At 39.5% G+C, this 19746-nt stretch overlaps 1 protein-coding gene and 2 long non-coding RNA genes across 10 annotated transcripts in view; 1 reads left to right on the top strand and 2 right to left on the bottom strand.

The window, feature by feature from the left end:
• Positions 1 to 1819: 1819 nt before the first annotated feature.
• On the bottom strand, positions 1820 to 2549 carry LOC116584544. Its single transcript, XR_004283225.1, has 2 exons — positions 2187 to 2549; positions 1820 to 1969 (listed from the first exon to the last, which is right to left on the bottom strand). It is a non-coding gene; the product is annotated as an uncharacterized LOC116584544 (long non-coding RNA).
• Positions 2550 to 6535: 3986 nt separating this feature from the next.
• LOC116584541 lies at positions 6536 to 9270 on the bottom strand. Its single transcript, XR_004283222.1, has 2 exons — positions 8506 to 9270; positions 6536 to 7421 (listed from the first exon to the last, which is right to left on the bottom strand). It is a non-coding gene; the product is annotated as an uncharacterized LOC116584541 (long non-coding RNA).
• Positions 9271 to 9341: 71 nt separating this feature from the next.
• UBE2D3 (ubiquitin conjugating enzyme E2 D3) overlaps positions 9342 to 19746 on the top strand; it is a 29555-nt gene continuing 19150 nt past the window's right edge. The window contains exons 1-2 of one of the 8 annotated variants that reach the window (XM_032333039.1): positions 9342 to 9444; positions 10752 to 10906. In XM_032333039.1, the coding sequence (XP_032188930.1) occupies positions 10883 to 10906 (24 nt within the window). In that variant the 5' untranslated portion in view covers positions 9342 to 9444; positions 10752 to 10882. Of the gene's footprint in view, positions 9445 to 9543; positions 9719 to 9836; positions 9966 to 10751; positions 10907 to 16986; positions 18274 to 19746 lie in introns of those variants that run through there. The other 7 variants (XM_032333042.1, XM_032333038.1, XM_032333037.1 and 4 more) reach the window with 7 other exon arrangements.

Genomic DNA, 19746 nt, shown 5'->3' with positions numbered 1-19746 from the left:
TGTAATTCACCCATCCCATACCCTTCAGAAGAAAATCTGAACCCATTACCATGGCATGTTAAGGTCCTCAATATATCTAGCTTTGACTTTGAACTGTTTTGTCTCTTCTCGTGCATTCTTTCCTTGCCCTCCCCCATTCCCCGACTGCCTCCAGCCAAAGTACTTGCCAAACCTGTAGTCTCCAAAACCTACCAGGTCAAGTTCTCTGAGACTTCTTTGTGTTGTTCCCTCTGCCTAGGAAGCTTCCTCCTTCTCCTCTGCCCCATCCCCCCCAAGGCCAGCTATGCCTTTCTTTCATTTCTTTAAGACAACTCTTCCATACAGAAACTTGCCCTGGGCACCCCCAGTTAAATTAAGTACTTAATATTACTCTATGCAGGGGCACCTGGGTAGCTCAGTAGGTTAAGCCTTGCCCTTCGTCTCAGGTCATGATCCCCGGATCCTGGGATCAAGTCCCACATCGGGCTCCCTACTTGGCAGGAGCCTGCTTCTCCCCCATCTCATCTCTCTCTGCCTGCCTCTCTGCCTACTTGTGATCTCTCTCTTTCAAATAAATAAAATCTTAAAAAAAAAAAAAAAGAAAAAGAAAAAGCCTCTGCCTTCGGCTCAGCTCATGATCCCAGGGTCCTGGGATGGAGCCCCATATCGGGCTCTCTGCTCGGCAGAGAGCCTGCTCCACCCCCCCACCCCCCGCCAACCCGTCTGCCTCTCTGCCTACTTAGGATCTCTGTCAAATAAATAAATAAAAATCTTTTAAAAAAATATTACTCTATGCATGTATCTATGTCATCATATTATGGTGATTGTCTGATCCTTAATGGTCTCCTCAAAAGACTTTCTTAAAGGTGACATCTGGGTCTTTTATTTATGTATCTTCAGCATCTAGCTCAATGCCTTCCATATAACGGGCATTCATTATGTTTTTTAGGAAGATGGGAACAATTATATCAATAGGTTTCTATTACATTAACATTCTTCAGCCTAAACCTTCACTTAGGGAGAAACTTCCAATTGGTCTAGTTAGACCCAAGTATCGCTGACTGACCAACTGTATGAGTCTTTGGTTTTGCCTCAACCTACATCAAAAGCAGCCCCATGTTGTGAATGGATGTTTTTAAAAGCCGTAAATAAGGTTTTTGGAAGGCAGAATGCACTATCATATGTGAACAATGCTGTTATAGTGACTAAATTTCAAGTTACCAAGTACAGAAATGGTAACCAAGTTGTGTAAAACTGAACCACCACAATTGTGGTAGCCCGAATTCTATGCTCGAGGGTAGATCTTCTGGTGCTTAAGCGAAGAGGGGGAAAAGAAATCCTCTTCATTCCTCATTTCCTTGAGAATAGTTTTGCCTTTGACATTTTTCTTCCCACTTCTTTCTGCACACCTCTCCTTGTAGTCTCCAATGTCCTTACCTTTTGTCCCTAATTATAGCCCTATCCAAGCCAGAAGCAGGCATTTAGCTTTATCCCTAAAATGCTCTCCATTACTGCATTAGAGAAAGAAGGAAAATAAGGAAAAGCTAAATTCACAAAAATCTGTAACTATCTAATTATATCTTAAATCTCAGGGGGTTTTGTGGAAAGTATTCTCTGGGAGTTGAATTTCAAGTATTGTAACACCCAAGACTCTCCATTTTTGTCTGGGTCTTTTTTTAAGATGGAGAACCTGTATCATACTGTTCTCTTACCAAATATATATATATGGTAAAGACCAATCATTAACTTTTGGAATTTAATATGCTTTGATGATGGGGTATCTCTGAAACTGTCACATTCTTCAATACCAAATAAGCCAAATTTGTTAAGGTTTTTTATTTTTACTTTTTTTTTTTTGTTAAGGTTTTTCAGACATAGTGAAACGTTTGTTTCATTCTTTTAGTGCCATGTGTTAAAATCGCTACTTTTGTGCAATGAAAAAAACCAACAGGTGCAAAATAGTGTGTATTAAAAATTGGCACAGGGACGCCTGGGTGGCTCAGTTGGTTGGGCAGCTGCCTTCGGCTCAGGTCATGATCCTGGCGTGCTGGGATCGAGTCCCACATCGGGCTCCTTGCCCCGCAGGGAGCCTGTTTCTCCCTCTGACTCTGCCTTCCACTGTGTCTGCCTGTGCTCGCTCTCGCTCGCTCTCTCTCTGACAAATAAATAAATGAAATCTTTAAAAAAAAAAAAAAAAAAATTGGCACAGTGAGTTAGGCATCTGACTCTTGGTTTTGGCTCAGATCATGATCTCAAGGTCCTGTGGTCAAGCCCCACATGGTCTCTGCAATCAGCATGGAGTCTGCTTAAAACTTTCCCCCTCTGCCCCTCCCCGCTGCATGCGTGCATGCTCTAATAAATATTTAAGAAAAACTAAAAGTCTCACATAGTGCCTCTATTATGTTACTTAGATACTATATAGATCAGATCCTTCAGAACCACTATGTACAGCATTCCTATGACTCCTTACAATTCTTTAACAAATAAAAGAATTTATTAACTTACTAAAGAATTTTCACATAGAGGGTGCCTGGGTGGCTCAGTGGGTTAAGCCGCTGCCTTCGGCACAGGTCATGATCTCAGGGTCCTGGGATCAAGTCCCGCATCCGGCTCTCTGCTCAGCAGTGAGCCTGCTTCCCTTCCTCTCTGCCTGCCTCTCTGCCTTCTTGTGATCTCTGTCAAATACATAAATAAAATCTTAAAAAAAAAAAAAAGAATTTTCACATAGATATAAATAATCAAATCCACTATCTGTAAAACAATGATCTATTTCTGGCCTAAATCACAGTACCTGTTTCCTTTGGATTTTTTTGTATTATTATTGAAGCAACAGATTATATTTATTGTTGGGAAGTAATACTAATTCAAAGTACTTATTTTTTACTTAAGTACTGATAAAGTTAATTTTTATATTGAGATCCACAAAATGGAGGCCACCTCAATGGCCTGGCCCACATGGTCACAAATCTAAATGAATATTTGCTGGAGCTTACAGAAAACACCTGCCAGGGAAACAGCACACACCAACCACAGTCCTTCAACTCCGCTTTAGCTAGCATACCTTACCCTAGAAAACAGGAACTGTTAGCCTTACAAGGAAATCCCTGGCCTCCTAGCCAATCATGCTGCTACCATCTTACTGCTTCTTATGCTCTGTACAATGGTTCCTTCCCAAAATCCCCTGAATGTTCTGCTGTTCGTTAGGTAGTCTGCTCCCCCAATCCACAGATTGTTAACATTCAATAAAGGACATCAAACTTTTTTTTTAATTTAATTTTATTTTTTTCAGTTCCCAAATCCATTGTTTGTGCACCACATCCACTGCTCCATGCAATACCTGCCCTCTACAATACCAACCACCAGGCTCATCCCCCTCACCTGCCCCAATAAAGGACATTGAACTCGTTACTAAATTGGTTTTCTCATTTGACACTATCTAATCCTCAAAATCCTTATATCTAGATGATTTATCCATGATTTTCAACCTAACTTGACTTCATCTGAAATTTTAAAAGAAAAGGTTTTTTTAATCTATTTAGACAATTTGTAATTGGATATATTCTATTTCCAGCCATAATTACGAACTTCTATTTTCAAGGAAATACAATGCTACTTAAAGTTAATTTTTTTTTTAAGATTTTATTTATTTATTTGACAGAGAGAAATTACAAGTACACTGAGAGGCAGGCAGAGAGAGAGAGAAGGAAGCAGGCTCCCTGCTGAGCAGAGAGCCCGATGCGGGACTCGATCCCAGGACCCTGAGATCATGACCTGAGCCGAAGGCAGCGGCTTAACCCACTGAGCCACCCAGGCGCCCCTACTTAAAGTTAATTTTAATCACTGTTTTATTCATTAAGATTGGTGAAAATACCCCAAATTAAAAACTAATTGATAGCAAAGGTTATTATCGTATTAAAATCTAATCTGGATTATACTGCTTGTAATGAAGGAAAAACCTACTATTGGCTGTTAATTTTTCATTTTACAAAGATATCGTATCTCATTTATCATCAGTAATCTGAGATTGTTGAGATACTGAAAATATTCAGTAATAAGCTTCAGGTTTATTTCACATTTGGTTCTAATTAACTTTTTTTTTTTTAGACTCTGAGGTATTTCACATACCACAAAATTCTTTCTAAGTGTACAATTCAGGGGGTTTTACTGTATCTGTAGAGCTCTGCAACCATCACCATTACCTACTTTTAGCATATTTCATCATCTCCCCCCAAAAGACCCCATACTCCTTTAGCAATCACTCCCATTCTCCCCACTGCTAGCTAGTCCCTGGCAGCCAGTCATCTCCTTTCTGTCTCAATGGATTTGCCTATTCTAGCCATTTCCTATAAATGGAATAAAACATGTGGCCTTGTGGCGCCCGGGTGGCTCAGTGGGTTAAAGCCTCTGCCTTCGGCTCAGGTCATGATCCCAGGCTCCTGGGATCGAGCCCCACATCAGGCTCTCTGCTCTGCAGGGAGCCTGCTTCCTCCCCTATCTCTCTCTGCCTGCCTCTCTGCCTACTTGTGATTTCTCTCTGTCAAATAAGTAAAATCTTAAAAAAACAAAAACAAAAACAAAAAAAACCCATGTGGCCTTTGTGTGTGGGTTTTTTCACTTAGCAGAGCATTTTCAAGCTACAAGATACATATACTGGTACTTTATTCTTTCTAATAAATATTATTCCATCATACAGGTATACCACATTTTATTTATCCATTTATCAGCTGATGGACATTTAGTTCTTTCCACATCTTAGCTATTATGATTAATATTACTCTGAATAGTCATGTTTACAAGTTTTTATGTGAAAATGCTCAAATTTATTTTTAGCCCAACATTTGTGCCTAGCTCATTATGTACCAAAAACCACCTTTATTTAAGGTCAAATGATGTTCAAAGCAAAAATAAAGTAGGTCCCTAAACCACATTAACTTGTCTTGATCATAAAATGAGACCTGAACTGGTGAAGTACAGAGAAGGGATAATTTAATTTTTATGCAAATATGAAATAACACTTGGTTGACTTGGGTTCTAAATTACCTATTCCAAGCAGCATATGTAAGCACAGATTCAAATATAAAATCTGGACCACAGCACTTACAATTTAATTAAACTAATAAAATGGCATACAGTGTATTAGAGCCAGTATCCTTAGCAAGTTATAAAATTCCATGACAAAGTTACAAAGGTCTGAAAACAGACTCAATAAACCTAAGTATATGTATCAATGTTAACTGTATTTATTCAAAAGTACATTTTAATTAAGCCTGGTACTCAGGTTTTCATAATTATGTGGCTTTGCTGATATGTTCATATAACATTAGGACTTTGACAAATTTCATTAGTTATTACTTACTTCACTGCCACTTTTATACTAATTTTGTTGAACCTTTATATTTTTCTTGCGTTTTATGTCAATTCACGCAAGATCTGATCTACCACAATTAGGAAGTTTTTGAGACTTCAATATTCACTAAGGATTTTTTAAAGCTCACCTTTTCAACATTTTTGTATTTATATTAATTTTTGAATGTCAATGTTTCTTTCATATATAAAACCTTTTTAGCCCTTTATAAGACTGTAAAATAAAAAAATCTTTCCTTTTCATCAGATACAGACGTTTCAACTACTGTAATTCAAAAAGTCAAATGAATGAAAGTCACTTTTAACTTTATTTGCAATTGTAAAAGGAGTTCTAACACTAGATTTGTAAATAGGTTTTAAATTTTCAGCTAATCCTAGGCTGCTCTAAAGCATCAAAATGCTTCTAAGCCATGTATGTTCCTTTTATTTTTACCCCTAACAAAACTGAGTAACATTGTTAAGTTTGCTAATGTAACTACAAGAAAAAAAAATAAACAGGAAATCTAATCAACCAATAAATTCACTTCATTGCCAAATAAAAATTGGGGATTACACAACGACTTGTCTCCAGCATATATAATCTAGACTTTCATATATTAACATTTATTTGTATATCATTATTTCTTGTATACAATCTTGACAGTGGCCGACATAAAAATATAGTGGCACCGTTATAAAACAAAGTCTTGATTTCAGATGAGAAAGTATGTCTGTAGGGCAGGCAAAGGCATAAGTGGATTTTTCTAAGCAAAACTTTATTGCAACAAGAACCTCTGCATAACAATTGTCCAGCCCCAAACGGTCACCCACTTATTTAAAGGTGGTGTTGGATACCATAAGCAATACTGCTGCAAAGGAAAAGTTTACAAAATTCCTTTCAGTCACTGGGTGGAATTTTACTTGGAATACTAAGAAATGCATAAGAACTTGAGACAGCAAATATGTACTTTTTGCACTATTGGGCAAATTAATATTCACTAATAATCAAAGGACTAAAAAATAATCAAATAGCTTACTAGTTGAGTGTGAGATTTGAGGTCGGACTGCCTAGGTTTAAATCCTGACAATTAGTTAATAATTTTAAGACCTTGAGTGTTTCATCTATATAAAAGAGATTTTATAAGATAATGAATTAAAAGACCCCATTCATAGTACTTCAAAAAATAATGATTAACACTCATTAAAAAATTTATACAGTATTTTAATTTAATCTTTGGCTATTATTTTCATTTTACTTCTTCTACCACATTGTATTTGCAAAGGTATGTGATAAGTAAGAATGACATAGTAAAACCTACCAGAATGCTTGGGGAATAAGTTATCTGGACAGGAAAGTCTTCTATAGGATATATTTATAGGTTTAGTTTTTTTAAAAAAATCAACAAATGAAATAAAACTATTTCCTAAAACTAGTATGTACTTCCATGCACTCTTAATGAGTATATTGGTAGTAATTAAGCTTTTTTAAATTAATCACTACTGTTATGAATATAAATTATAACTGCATGTTAAAATTTTACAATCCCCTCAAGGCTCACTAAGAAGAGTAAGCCCACTAGACTTTACCAAAAAGTTTTTATCATGAAGTTCTTGGATAGAATCCAGGGAGTATGTGGACTTTGATGGAGGAGAAAAAAAACATCTTTATTTTTACTAATCTCTAACTGAAATTTACCATTGTCTTCAATTTTGAATGTAAGCAACAAACAGCTATACCTATGTCTGTATCACCACTAGGAATGAGATACTTTATATCATATTATTACCATTGCTATGAATTTTATTTTAAACATTTAGAAACATTATTCTTAGAAGAGTCCATGGCTACACCAGACTGCCAGCGTGGTCTGTCGCACAAAAGTTAAGAACTCTGACCTCAAATTTGTCCCAGTCTGCTGTGCTTTGTTAATTAAGAGCATTAACATGTTCCATTATATGGAACTTTCATACTGAAAGACTGTTTAGATTAGGGTAATACAAATTGGCTTATCTGGGATTTTTCTTTATGAACTCCTGGATATTGTGAGTTGCCTTTGGGTAGGTAGGAATGTTTCCTACCACTCTTGCAACCTTGGGTTCTGAAATAACAAAACAGAGGAATAAGTCAACAAAACTAGATTCAGAGGACATTATAAGTAGAAATATAAAACATCCTACTCTCCTACTTTCTAAATTAAAAGACAATATGAAACTCCACTCGTTAAATACCCTGAAGTTAACTGCATGGGTTCAAATTCTACTTCTACCACTTATTAGCTATGTGATCCTGGGATTAGTAACAATCTCCCTTGCATCAGTTTCTTTATTTGTAAAAGGAGATTAATAAGCACAGTACCTGACAAATGACAGGTGTTGCATAAACATTACCTATATTTATGATTATTCTTACACATGTATCACATTATGGCCAGTTAATGTCTGACTGATTATGTTAATAACTTAGGTTTATACACCACTGTAGTCTACAGCACCCTTTCAATTATTTTATGACATCTGAACCATACCATAACCCTGTGAAAAACGACAGCTATTATTATGTATAATTCAAATGTTGGAAGAAACTAGGATAGTAAGTAACCACACAGTATCACACAAATGGGCATAGAGCAAGAACTCAAACCTGGATTTCACTCTCCACCCCAACTGCCTAATTCTGTGTTTCTACTATATTAGGCTGGTTAAAACAGAGAAAAGAGATTATTTTGGAAGACGGGAAATAGGCTATGTGATGAGCACTTTAGTGCTCTGCTACTCACAGGATTGTCTTCTGACCAAAATAATATGCAGAACTTGGGAGTTTGTTAAAACTGTAGAATCTCATGCTCCACCAAGGCTTACTAAATCAAAATCTGCATGCTGAACAAAATCCTTAGGTGATTCAAAGACACACTAGTTTGAGCAGCACTGTTTCACTAATTGCTCTATGACACTCATTCTGGTCACTGAAACAGTATACATTAGCCCATTCATCACAGGCCTATTTCAGTTATTAGGTAATACTTTATTTTAACAAGAAAGAACTTGCTGCTTTTCTTTTAATGTATATTTTAAAAACAAGCTTATATTTCTATTTAATTCTTTTAAATATCCACTTCGTTAGGTTAGAAAGGAATGTTAGAAAAGTCAGCACTGTACAAGTGCTTTAAACAAGTCAGCACTTACCTTTATCCCATTTATTCATTTCTTTATTGCCGTTCTTTATTCCTGAATGTCCTACTACCCTTTGCCTGAAGGATACACTAGAGAGCAAAACCACCATCTCCGTATTTTACACCGGGAAGATTAAAACAGGCCAATTCTATCTTTCTATTTCTGCCCCCCCCCTTATTTCAGTTGAGACCCCAAACTCTGATCTCTTAAGTTTTGCCAATTTTGTGGATCTAGAAAATGGAACAGAACAAAAAGAAGAAAAATATATTTAGTCTATGCCCGTACCTCAATCTTGGCGGACCGTGAGAGGCAAATAAATACCCCACCCCTATCTCCCCATCCTTTATGTTAATTCATAGTTGCATTTGATTTCCAGCCTGCTGTAATTCTGGGAAGGGCTGCATGGGCCCACTTCTTTCAGTACTGACCTTCTAGGTCAGAAACGCGCTACATTTTGGCACGTGAGAGCGCTGATCAGCGGTCCACCAGGTTCTACTTAAAATGACTGTTTCCATTTCGAAAGGTGCCTCCTCCTACTGGTTAACCAGCCCACACAGGCAAGCGAGTAAATACCGCTCACCTGCTTCACCGAAAGCTTCAAAAGTCCGCATCAAGCAGGACTAAAGGTATCTAGTAATTAGACCGTGGTACCGCCCACCGCACATTCCTGATTGGGCGCGTGAAAGACCGATGTGTCGGCGCGCGCTCTAACCCGTCGGGGGAATTCCATTTCCTCTCCCTCCCATCAGCATGACCATTTAGGGGCGGTGCTTCCAGGACACGGCCCGCCCCAACTCGAGCCGGTTCCTACTGCATCTCGCGAGAATTTGTGGATTTGTGGGCGGGCCCCCACCCGGAAGAGCGCACAAAACTGCCCTTAAGTCATTGCGGAGTTATAGCTCCTGTTAGCCAGCCACGAGGTTCTCGCGAGATCCGTCGCCTCAATACCAAGTGAGGAAATTGGGGGACGCTGCTGGGAGGGGCGTGGGTCTCCACCGCGCAGCTGCCGCTTCCATTACCTTCCTCCCATGGTCTCCTTCCGGTTCTCGATGCTTCTCTGAGGCTGAGGGTTTCCGCCGCTCGTCCACCCTTCCCCCCCAAGCCCATGACCCGCCTCCAGCCCCCGCCCTCCCAGTCCAATCTCCGATCTGTTTAGTAAGAAGGTGCTGTTCCGAAAAGGAGGAAAAGGGGGTAGCACGGATAACCTCGGCCCTGGACGTAGGAAGTAAACCGTCCCCCTTCACCCTTAGATTCGTCCTGTGCTCGCGACGGCGGCGTTGGCGGACTGATACGCGGCGGTGAAGAGGCAGGAGGAGGGGGGAGGGGCGGAGCGTGGCAGCTGGCAGTAGTTCCGTCAGAGCGGACATCTTGTGGCTGTGTCGTGCGCGTGAGCCCCGTAGGGCCGGGGAGGCACCAGCTGCCGCGCGGGGAGGAGGCCGAGGCCGCAGCTTGAGGGAGGCCCCGGCCCCTCTGTACGCGTGGGTGTGGACGGCTAGGGGAAGGGAAGGGGGGCCGGCCCACTGGCCGGCCGGGTAAGAGGGGAAACACAGGCCTGGGGTGGCTTGAGTGACCAGCCTGTTGGGTGGGGTGGGGTGGGAAGGCTGGGGAAGCCAGGGCCTCTCCTGTTTGAGGGGGTGGGGGAATGGGCGCGTCCTCGCGCCTAAGCCGGAGCCTCAGGGGCAGCACGGGCGCGTGGTGGCGGTGGCTGGGCGGGCGCGTGCGGGAGCGCGCTGGAAGGCGGAGTGTACGGTGGCGTCAGGGACCGACACAGAATAGCTCTAGTTGCGGGGACAGCAACATATATCAAGTCTCTTCTCTATTATTTCCTTCCCCTTACTGGCCGCACCTTTGAGCAGAAACCGAAAGAAGCCCGGCGTCAGTCCGGAGTCTCCTGTTTCCCCCTCCCCCCCCCCAGCCTTTCTTTGCCCTAGTGACGCCGGCATAGCGCCGACTAGGCCCCGGCTCCTCCTCTGCTGGGCTCCGGACCCTGCCCCGCACCCACCCCTTTCTCCTACGCCTCTTCCTCTCCCACCCGGGTCTCTTCCTTTCGAGAGGCCGGGAAGTCAAACTTGTAGCCGCCCCTCCGCTCTTCCCGTCACCCTTGCCTCCTCTTCGGGCCGAAGCACGGCATAGAGGCTGTTGGTGGCTTTGCCACGCCACCCCACCCACCCCGGAGCGCGACCGTTTTAAGGGACCTGGATTCATCAGGGTCTCTCCGGGGCCTGTGCGAGTGCTGATCTGCTCCGTTTTTGCAAAAGGCGCCTGTGTCTGGCAGAGCCGGTGTGAGACGAAGAGACAATCCTTCCCTGCCGCCCGGATAATCAAGAGTTTTGGCCGGACCTTTGAGCACACACCAAGAGAGTGAGGAGCCAGACGAAAAGCACAGACTATGGCGCTGAAACGGATTAATAAGGTAATCCGTGGGGCTGGGAATGGGGTCGTGGGAGGAATGCAAGGCTCAGTTTCGGAGGAAAGCGTGGGGGTGGGGAGGAAGTATAATTATGAAAACGTCTCTCCTTGGGTCACTTCTGTTGGGGGATGGGAAACGCAGATGTACTTTAAAGAAATGATGCTTAAAGCTAGCAACAGAACACTTGTGGCAAGTGAGATGTTATCTTGAGTGTGTTTCACTGGAATCGGTTCAAATTAGGGGTGGGGGAGAGTGGTTTCAGGCGGTTTGGTTCTGCTTCTGAAAGAAGATTTAGTCTTGTTTGAGGGTCAAATTTGTGGAGAACGCTCCAGCAAATGTCATGGCGCTCTCTGTTCTCGGTGCTTAAAAACTTCAGTTGTAAGAGCAAGGCTCTTGGGTTTTGTAGGGGGAAGAACCATGGCAAATTCATAGGGGAGAAGATCATTGAAATTTGTCGGGTCGCGAACTTAGTTGGGGGGTCGGTGTAGAAGTCTCTTAGTGGCGGAAGAGTAGTCACTGAGCCTAGTCAAACTTCATCGACTCTGGGCAGGTTACACAAGAAAAAGTGGGGTTGGGAGGAGATGGGCTGACACTATGTTACCACTTCCTATGTTTTGTAGTTGAGACTTATCACCCGAAAGTATTTATCAGAGGGACACTGGGAACTGATGTAAAAGGCTTCTGGAAGCTCCCTTCTTTTGGGGGGAGGAAGGACTAGGGGTGTGATGGCAGTAAGGGGAGGTTCAGTGTACCTATTTTTGCCTCATCTTATTTAATAACACCCTCCGAGAAGATTGTTTCGCTACTTAAAACGTGGTTTGATACTGAACTATCGATAGAAGTTGAAAAAATGGGATTTTTCGAGGCTCGAAGTAGGAGGGGGGTGAGCGGAACCTCCACCTCCGGTGGTTTAGTCTCATTTTCTTGCTCTAACTTCTATCCCGCATTTTAAGATGGCGGCTGCTTTAACTGGTTCAGGCTTTTTCCGGCATCTCCTTTCGTAATAATATGAAATAAAGTTCTTTGTTAAATGTTAACTTTGACATCAGATTGTATGCCGCTCTTAAGACGTCATGCTGGAGACTTTATATTCAAACTCTGAGACTGTATTTCCCTTTTTTGTAACTTGTGTATGTGTGGTGTGTTTGGTTCTTGCACAATCGAGGAGGGTGGAGTATTTACAGCTAACTTGAAAAAAATGTCATGGAATAAATTCGGCCTTACTAAAACTAGGAGACAGAGGATGTTGTGAGTTAGAAACTTTGGCTTGGATGGATTACTTTTTAAAAAGGGGTTCTACGTGGAAGGAATGGTAAAGACTTGGCTTTAGTAAGTAGACCTGATGCTGCCTAATTTTATTTAATACCTGTAACTTTGGAGTGTATTTGACCAAACTGGTATTATGAAAGATGATGGTTCAGATCTTCAGGCGATGGGGGGTATAGCTCAGGGATAGAGCATTTGAATGCAGATCTTCAGGCAATGTATTGAGGCTGAAATCTTGAATTTTGATTTTAGTTCATCATTGCTTTGTCATTGTGCGTTTATGTGAAATATAAAAAATCTTTGTTTTTGAGAGAATGGAAAAGGAGAGGTACATATTTTTAAGAGTTAAGATTTTAAGTCAAAAGGATTAGATTAAACATCTCTGACCACTTCTGAGGCCAGCAGTACTATTGGAGAAGCATAGTCCTATTTTACAGCATAGTTAATATAAGGAATATAACATTTAGTACAGATCAAAATCTTTTTTATATATGAGAATTAGTTCAGGAAACTAAGATGTGGAGTAATCTCAAATCCATAGCTTTTTATGCGTGTGGAACAGCACACTTCAAAGGAAGGTCTCATTTATTTTTTTTTTCTTTTATAGGTGATACCCAGCTGCTGTGACACCACTTAATGATTTAAAAGCTCTAGAGAGGCAATATAATAGTTAAGAATGTGAACTTTGGGGTAGAAATGTTCCACTTAGAGTTCTAGGAGTGGGCAAATTATTTGTGTGCTTCTATGAAACAAATACTTGTTATGTACGAACAGTAGTTGAGTGCCTAGTATGTTCTAGACTCTGGGGATGCGGCAATGAGCAAAAACGGGTTTAGGTTTCTAGATTTTGTTTATTTTAGGATTAAAGAGGTTGACGTGTGGCTTTGAATATGCCCCTGGCACATGGCACTCAGATTATTATTACTGCTATTTTATATCACTATTTTTAATCTTCAGAGACTTTAAAGAACTTTCTTGATTTAGTTGTTTTCATTAGTACCAGATTGACTTCTGTTGGAAATATTTTGAAGGTATGTGTAATACAGAAACTAGACATAATACTTTACAAATTGGGAGAAACAGTGTTTATGTGGGACGGTTCATTCAACCTATACAAAGTTTTTGAAAGGCTTATGGCTTGATGCTTAGCTGTTAATATCAGAATCACATGATGAAACTTGGAGGGGAAAAGATCCAAGATCCAAAGAATTTCAGTGAGTAGATAGTTAATGGGAGGTGGCTCTTTTAGGGTCCTGTGTTCTAGAAATACAAGGTCAAGTAGGCATTGATGTTAGTGTGGTATTTCTTCTGTCATGGACCTGTTTGGGTTTTTGTTTTTTTGTTTTGTTTTTTTAAGATTTTATTTATTTATTTGACAGAGATCACAAGTACGCAGAGAGGCAGGCAGAGGAAGGGGGGAGGAAGTAGGCTCCCTGATGAGCAGAGACCCGGATGCGGGGCTCGATTCCAGGACCGTGAGATCATGACTGGAGCCGAAGGCAGAGGCTTAACCCACTGAGCCACCCAGGTGCCCCTACCTGTTTATTTTGAATTTACTGTCTGAAGCCCCCAAGTTCCAAATATTAAGATATCTGTATTCCTTGTTGATACTTTATTGAAATGGTAGCGTTAGGATATTTTTAGCCATTAATAGTTTATTTGATCAGCCTTTGGATTTGTTTTTTCTAAAGCTACATTACAATATTTTGAGTATTTCTTAGACCAGGCAGCCTTATCATATAATCTTAACTTGGTTTTCTTCTGTGTTATTTATTTAATAAGCTGTAGTATGGTTTTACAGGGCTGTTTATTAAACAACAAGAATCAAAAATGGGAACTCCCAAGTTGATTAGTGGTTGAGGACCACAGACAATTTTACTACTGCTATTAAAGTAACTACAGTGCTTGTGTTTTAGGACGTTTAGGAAGAACTACATAAAATATGTGAGCCGAGCCTAGAAGAATAATGTTTTGAGTGTTTGCAATGTGTCAGAACTATTTGAGACACCAGCATTAACTCATTTAATATTACAACAACTCCAGGAAGTAGTTAAAATTGTTATCCCCATTTCGAGATTAGAAACCTGAGGCACTGAAAGGCAGAACTGGGATCAGAACCTGGACAGTGTGGCTCCACAATGTGTCTTAACTGTTACATCATCATCCTTAAGGTTTTTGGTAATCAAAAAGGTTTTCTTGTGCATTATTGTACTGCTAATAGTAGCTAGGACTTACCCTTTACTATATACCCAGCACTGTTCATAAGCCCTTTATAAGAATCAGTTCATTTAATCCTCAAAATTCTCTTGAGATAGAGGCACTTTATTACTCAGTGATATCTAAAGAAAAGGCACAGAGAGGTTAAGTTCCTTATCCAGTCGCACAGTTAGTAAGAAGAGACTGAGATTCAGATCAGATAGTCTGCCTCGGGAGCTTAAGCTCTTAAACTTCATGCTGTTCTGCTATTTCAAACCATTTCAATTTCTGTCTTATCCAGTGAATGTTATTTGTATTATTTGGTCTTGCTACCTGGAATAAGCTGTTCTCTTCTCCCAGGCCACATTTAAATAATTGGGATTTGACTTGACTCTTACACCCAGGTAATAGCTAATTTGTGAACTAAGCTGTTCACTACTAAGTTTTGAAAACAGGAGTGAGTTCCTTTTTGATTAGTCTCTTCAAGGACTATGGAAACTACCATGTGCCAACTAATTGTTAGGGGTATCTTAAAATACACTTGTCTCCAAAGAGCCTATAGGCCAGATACATGGTTTTGCAGGTGTCTCTTTAAGATCCCCAAGGTGCTTCTGTAGCTAGCTAAATTTGTGGGACGGTTGTGTGACTCATGGATGCTGATGGTGACCTTGGTGTTAATTTTATTAAGAGTGACTTTGACATTGCTTTGATCATCCTGCTTATCTGCAGTTACTCTGGTTGTCATTACTCCTACGAATACAAAGTTGAATACTCTTACTAGCACTAGAGGAAAACTACTTACAAAGGTATGTGTTGTTAGGTTATACGTTACTTAAGGATTCAGTACCCCTTGTTAGTCTTAAGGTACAGTCAATTCTTGAAGATTTTCCAAATTCTTTGGACTATAATGATCCCTTTCTAGTAAAGAAGATACTAGGTTCCTACCACTGTCGTGAAAGTTTTCAGGTTGAAATCTCAAGTCTTAGATTGGGTTTGGCCTTCTGTAGAATATGTTACGGTTTGTGGGTTTTGACATGAGTTGCATTTATATATCAGGATATTGAGCAGAGATCTTAAAGAATATGGTATATGGGAACTAAGCATATTTATGGAATCATTTTCTCTGGGATCAGGCATAATTTTGAAATTACCCAGATGATTCTGCGGCCTTCCTCTGGTTAAGATCCACAGACTTAGCAATAATCATTTAATCAATACTTACTGAGGTTTTACTGTTTGGCACAGTAGTCTAGTCCCAAGAGATAAAGAAAAATGAGGAAGCCTTGTCATTACCCATGAGAGTCTCTGCTTTGAGTGGAAGAAACAAGCATATAAACACACGAATAGGTGTTTGTCACCTTGTGCAACTTCTTTTAAGAACATAAATCAAGTATGAGAAACACCTGTTGAAAAGAAAGGGCTATTCATATATCAGATTTACCCATTATTATTAAAGATAGTTTATCTCAATATTTTACTTATACTATGTTTTGTCATCTCAGGGTGGTTTTTCTAACTAGTTAATTCTCAGTGTCAAAATTTTGAAATAAGCAAAGTTAAAGGATTTTCATTATTTAAATGGAAAATTTTGTATTCTTTTTGGTTTTGCTACAATAGCGATCTTATTTGAAAATTGAATGGTGTAATTCAGAACAGATGAATTTACTGAATAACTTATTAGCCAAGTTAACCTTGGTATGTAAGAGTCTCAAAACTACCCTCTGCCTTAGGGGAAGGGAAAAATTCAATGAAGTGTTTTATACTCTCCCTTACATCTGATTTTTATCTCTAAGATACCTTCAACATAATCTTGTTTCATTCAGGCCTTCAACTTTTCATTGCTGGATATGTCATATTTGGCCTTGTAGGTTTCAGTTGTGAATCAGTACTTGGTTACTGGTTCATTTTTAGAATGGAGTACTTGTTCACATTCATCTTAGTCTTGTTAGCATTTCAAAGCTAATTTATAATTGGATGTGTTCCACCACTGGACTGTTGTTAATTTTGTTTTTTATGTCTATGAAATGTCTTGTATGTTTTTATATATCAAAGCTGAGAACCTAAATTTGGCTGTTTTGCTCATTTAGATAGTGCTTACAGAAAAATAGCTTTGAATAATTTTAAGTGACTTAAGTGGTGATTTAAAGAAAGAAAATTGTAGTATTATTCAACCCATTCTTTGTATCTTGTCTAATTAGGCAAACTAGCACATTGTCTAACCTGTAATTACAACTAAACAGGAAATTAATGTAGTGTCAGTGATACAATGAGACATGGTTTGTAGCACCTACCTACCTGTTAATCCTTAAGGTAAAAGAAATTTTAAGTATTTCTCAAATTCTAAATTCCAAGCTGTAATGATTTTAAAGTGACTATTCCTTCTTATTTTGAGTCTATAGCTCCATGAAATTGTTCAGATCCCAAAATATTTTGCTAAGCTTCCTTGTTAAGTAACTTATGGTAAGGATACATTTCTGAAATGTATGCTGTTTCCTTCCTTACCATTTGTGTCTACACATGGTATGTAAAAATTTCAGAGCATTAAATCTAATACAAATTTCTACTTCATGATAAACCTGATCTTTATAAGAACAATTAGAGCAGTTCTCATCTGCCTAATTAGGCAATTAATTATACTGTATTTCATCCTGACATTGGTCTGAGTATGTACCTTTATATTTTGCTAGGTTGTAAAGGCTCCTTGAGGGTGATTCTTACCTCAGAATTTCTTGTAAAGGCTCTCTTCTTGCCTTCCACCTCATGGCCTCATCTCATCTAGCCCCCAAGGTAGTAGTTTCTGTTGCTCAGTATAGGTTTTAAGAGGCAGGACCGTCTGTATGGCACTGATTCACATAGTTACACACATCTTGTCTTTAAGTCAGAAGTTTTTAAAGAAGTGGACTCTTTAATACAAGAAATTACCTTTCGGTAATGGCATGAACTTCTCAGTTTTCCCAAAAGTGATGATGGGAATTGTATTTATGATACTACTATTATTCTGACCTTTGTGTGATAGTGTTCAAGATGAATGGTGGAGTATGGGATGACAAATGGTTGTGAACTTGGTGGTGCTAATTACTCAAGGATGGAACCTGTGAACTTGGTGTTACCATAGCAATCATCTTTGTTTTCATAAATGCTGACTTTGGTTATGTTAATCTAACATAAGTAGAGGCTATCATTGGAAGAACGATTAGCAGAATGCTTAAACAGTTACTCCTGGGGGTATTAACTTACTGGACACTGATCTGAAATGGCTGCTGTATAGCTTCATCATTCATAAATAGTTCTTACATTTCCAATTTACAAGTTCTTTAAAGGCAGAGACCATTTTTTATGTCTCTATCACTTCTGATACCTTTGTGTTTAATACCTTGGTTTCCTGTTCTTCATAGTCTATGTCCGTCCTTTCACTTCTTTGAAATGAGTAACATGTAATGAGAGAAGCAAGAAGCAAATATTTAGCAGTGTGTTTAGACTTCTAAGCAAGTGTCTCAGCCTTTTCATGATTTGCTTCTAACAGTCAACTGTCAAAGAGATACTGTGTGCTAAAATGATCAAAGCAAAGATCTTTCCCAAGATAAACTGTAGGCTTTCTCTTATGAGTCCCAGAAAAGGAATGGTCAGACTCTTTACTGTTTAATTACATACCTCCAGATGAGAATGCTCAGTAGCTTAAGCTGTACCTTTTGGTTTCCTTACAGAGAGATTTGCTTGACTCCTTATGAGTCTGTTTAGGCTTTTAAATGGGAAGGAGAAGCGTATTTCTAAGTGAGAAGAGGCTTGGATTCTCATGATAGCCAGGTGTTTTACAGGAAGGTTTTAGGAGAAGCAGTTCATAGGAAGATGATCCAAAAGGAAAATACCCTCCAGAAGAACACACCATGGCAAAGAGATGTCTAACTTTGGTGAGGTTTTATTTTTCTTTATGTCCTTGTATGTCCTTGGTCAGCTTTAGTGTTTATTCACTGTGAGTGGAGCCGTTAGCCACTCCTAGTGTGTGCCAGTCTCCCTGCCAGCCTCTTTGCTATTTTAGTGGTCTTAATAGTTGGCCAAGAGACAACCTTAGTAATGCCGTTCTTGGGGAAAGGGGTGGTCAACAGTATGAACCCTTTATAGGTGCTATTAGGTGAGCTGTTCTCTTTGGTCCTTGCCACTGTCCCTCCCTGCTAGGAAGCAAAGAGCTAATGGTTTCAGTTCTTCATATAATTTTACAAACTGTTTTTGTCCCTAAAGCCTATGAAAATTTCAGGTTTAAAGTCATTTCGTAAAGTTAAAACCAAAGACAAAATTACTTTTGAATAATCTTTGAGTAGATGCTTCATTGAAAATTTATCTTAAGTCCAATAAATATACCTTGAGTAGAATAAAGACTTGAGTTGGTACAGTTGAAATTTTTTTTTCAGTTTTCCAAATGCCATATCAAATTTTTAAACTACATTTTTGATGTAAGGACACCCTTTTGAAAAAGCAGCCATTTGGAAATCCATCCTTAGACCTCTAATATTCAAGTGGTCTAGTAGAGACACCAAAGAGTAGTATGTCCTACACTTTGAATGCATTCTTTCCCCTAGTAAGGTGATCTGATGGAAAATAGAAAGAAGGCCTGTTTCCATAAGATTGTTTTAAAAATAAAATGTTTGTTATTTAAGATCTTTTATCATCCTCAGTGACTTAGTTCTCCTGTTCTTCTTTCACCTGAATTACTGCTATAGCTTCCTAATGTAGTTAACCTACTTCTCTGTCCTTTGTATTAGGGATTCCTACAAAATGGGGATGGGTCTTTGATAACCCCACAAATTAAAATTTTGTGCAAGTATGTGTGTATTTGGGGGGATAGAAGAGCTGTAGTTAAATTGGTCCTAGAAGTCCTTATTATAAATAGTGTTAAGAGCCACTGTTCTGAATAGTAGACATATATAGAAATATGTAGATATAGGTCTTTGTATAACTATGTATTCATAGTTTTTTATCTCTTAAAATTTGAAAACCTGCAAAGCAATGCTATGTGTGAAAAGATACATACCTAGTAGAGTGTAAAAATGTGGAGAAATAGTGGAAGCCAAATTTGGGATAATCTGTTACCTACTGTGGGAGAAAGGAAATGGAATTTGAGGATTATGTGAGGGATCCTGAATTATATCTGCAACATTTTCTTTTTTAAAATATGGAAGTAGTGGGGCGCCTGGGTGGCTCAGTGGGTTAAGCCGCTGCCTTCGGCTCAGGTCATGATCTCAGGGTCCTGGGATCGAGTCCCGCATCGGGTTCTCTGCTCAGCAGGGAGCCTGCTTCCCTCTCTCTCTCTCTCTCTCTCTCTCTCTCTGCCTGCCTCTCTGCCTCCTTGTGATCTCTGCCTGTCAAATAAATAAATAAATAAAATC

Source organism: Mustela erminea, chromosome 2 (assembly GCF_009829155.1).
Source record: "Mustela erminea isolate mMusErm1 chromosome 2, mMusErm1.Pri, whole genome shotgun sequence".
Taxonomy (NCBI): Eukaryota; Metazoa; Chordata; class Mammalia; order Carnivora; family Mustelidae; genus Mustela; species Mustela erminea.
This window is presented reverse-complemented; position numbering and strand designations above follow the sequence as displayed.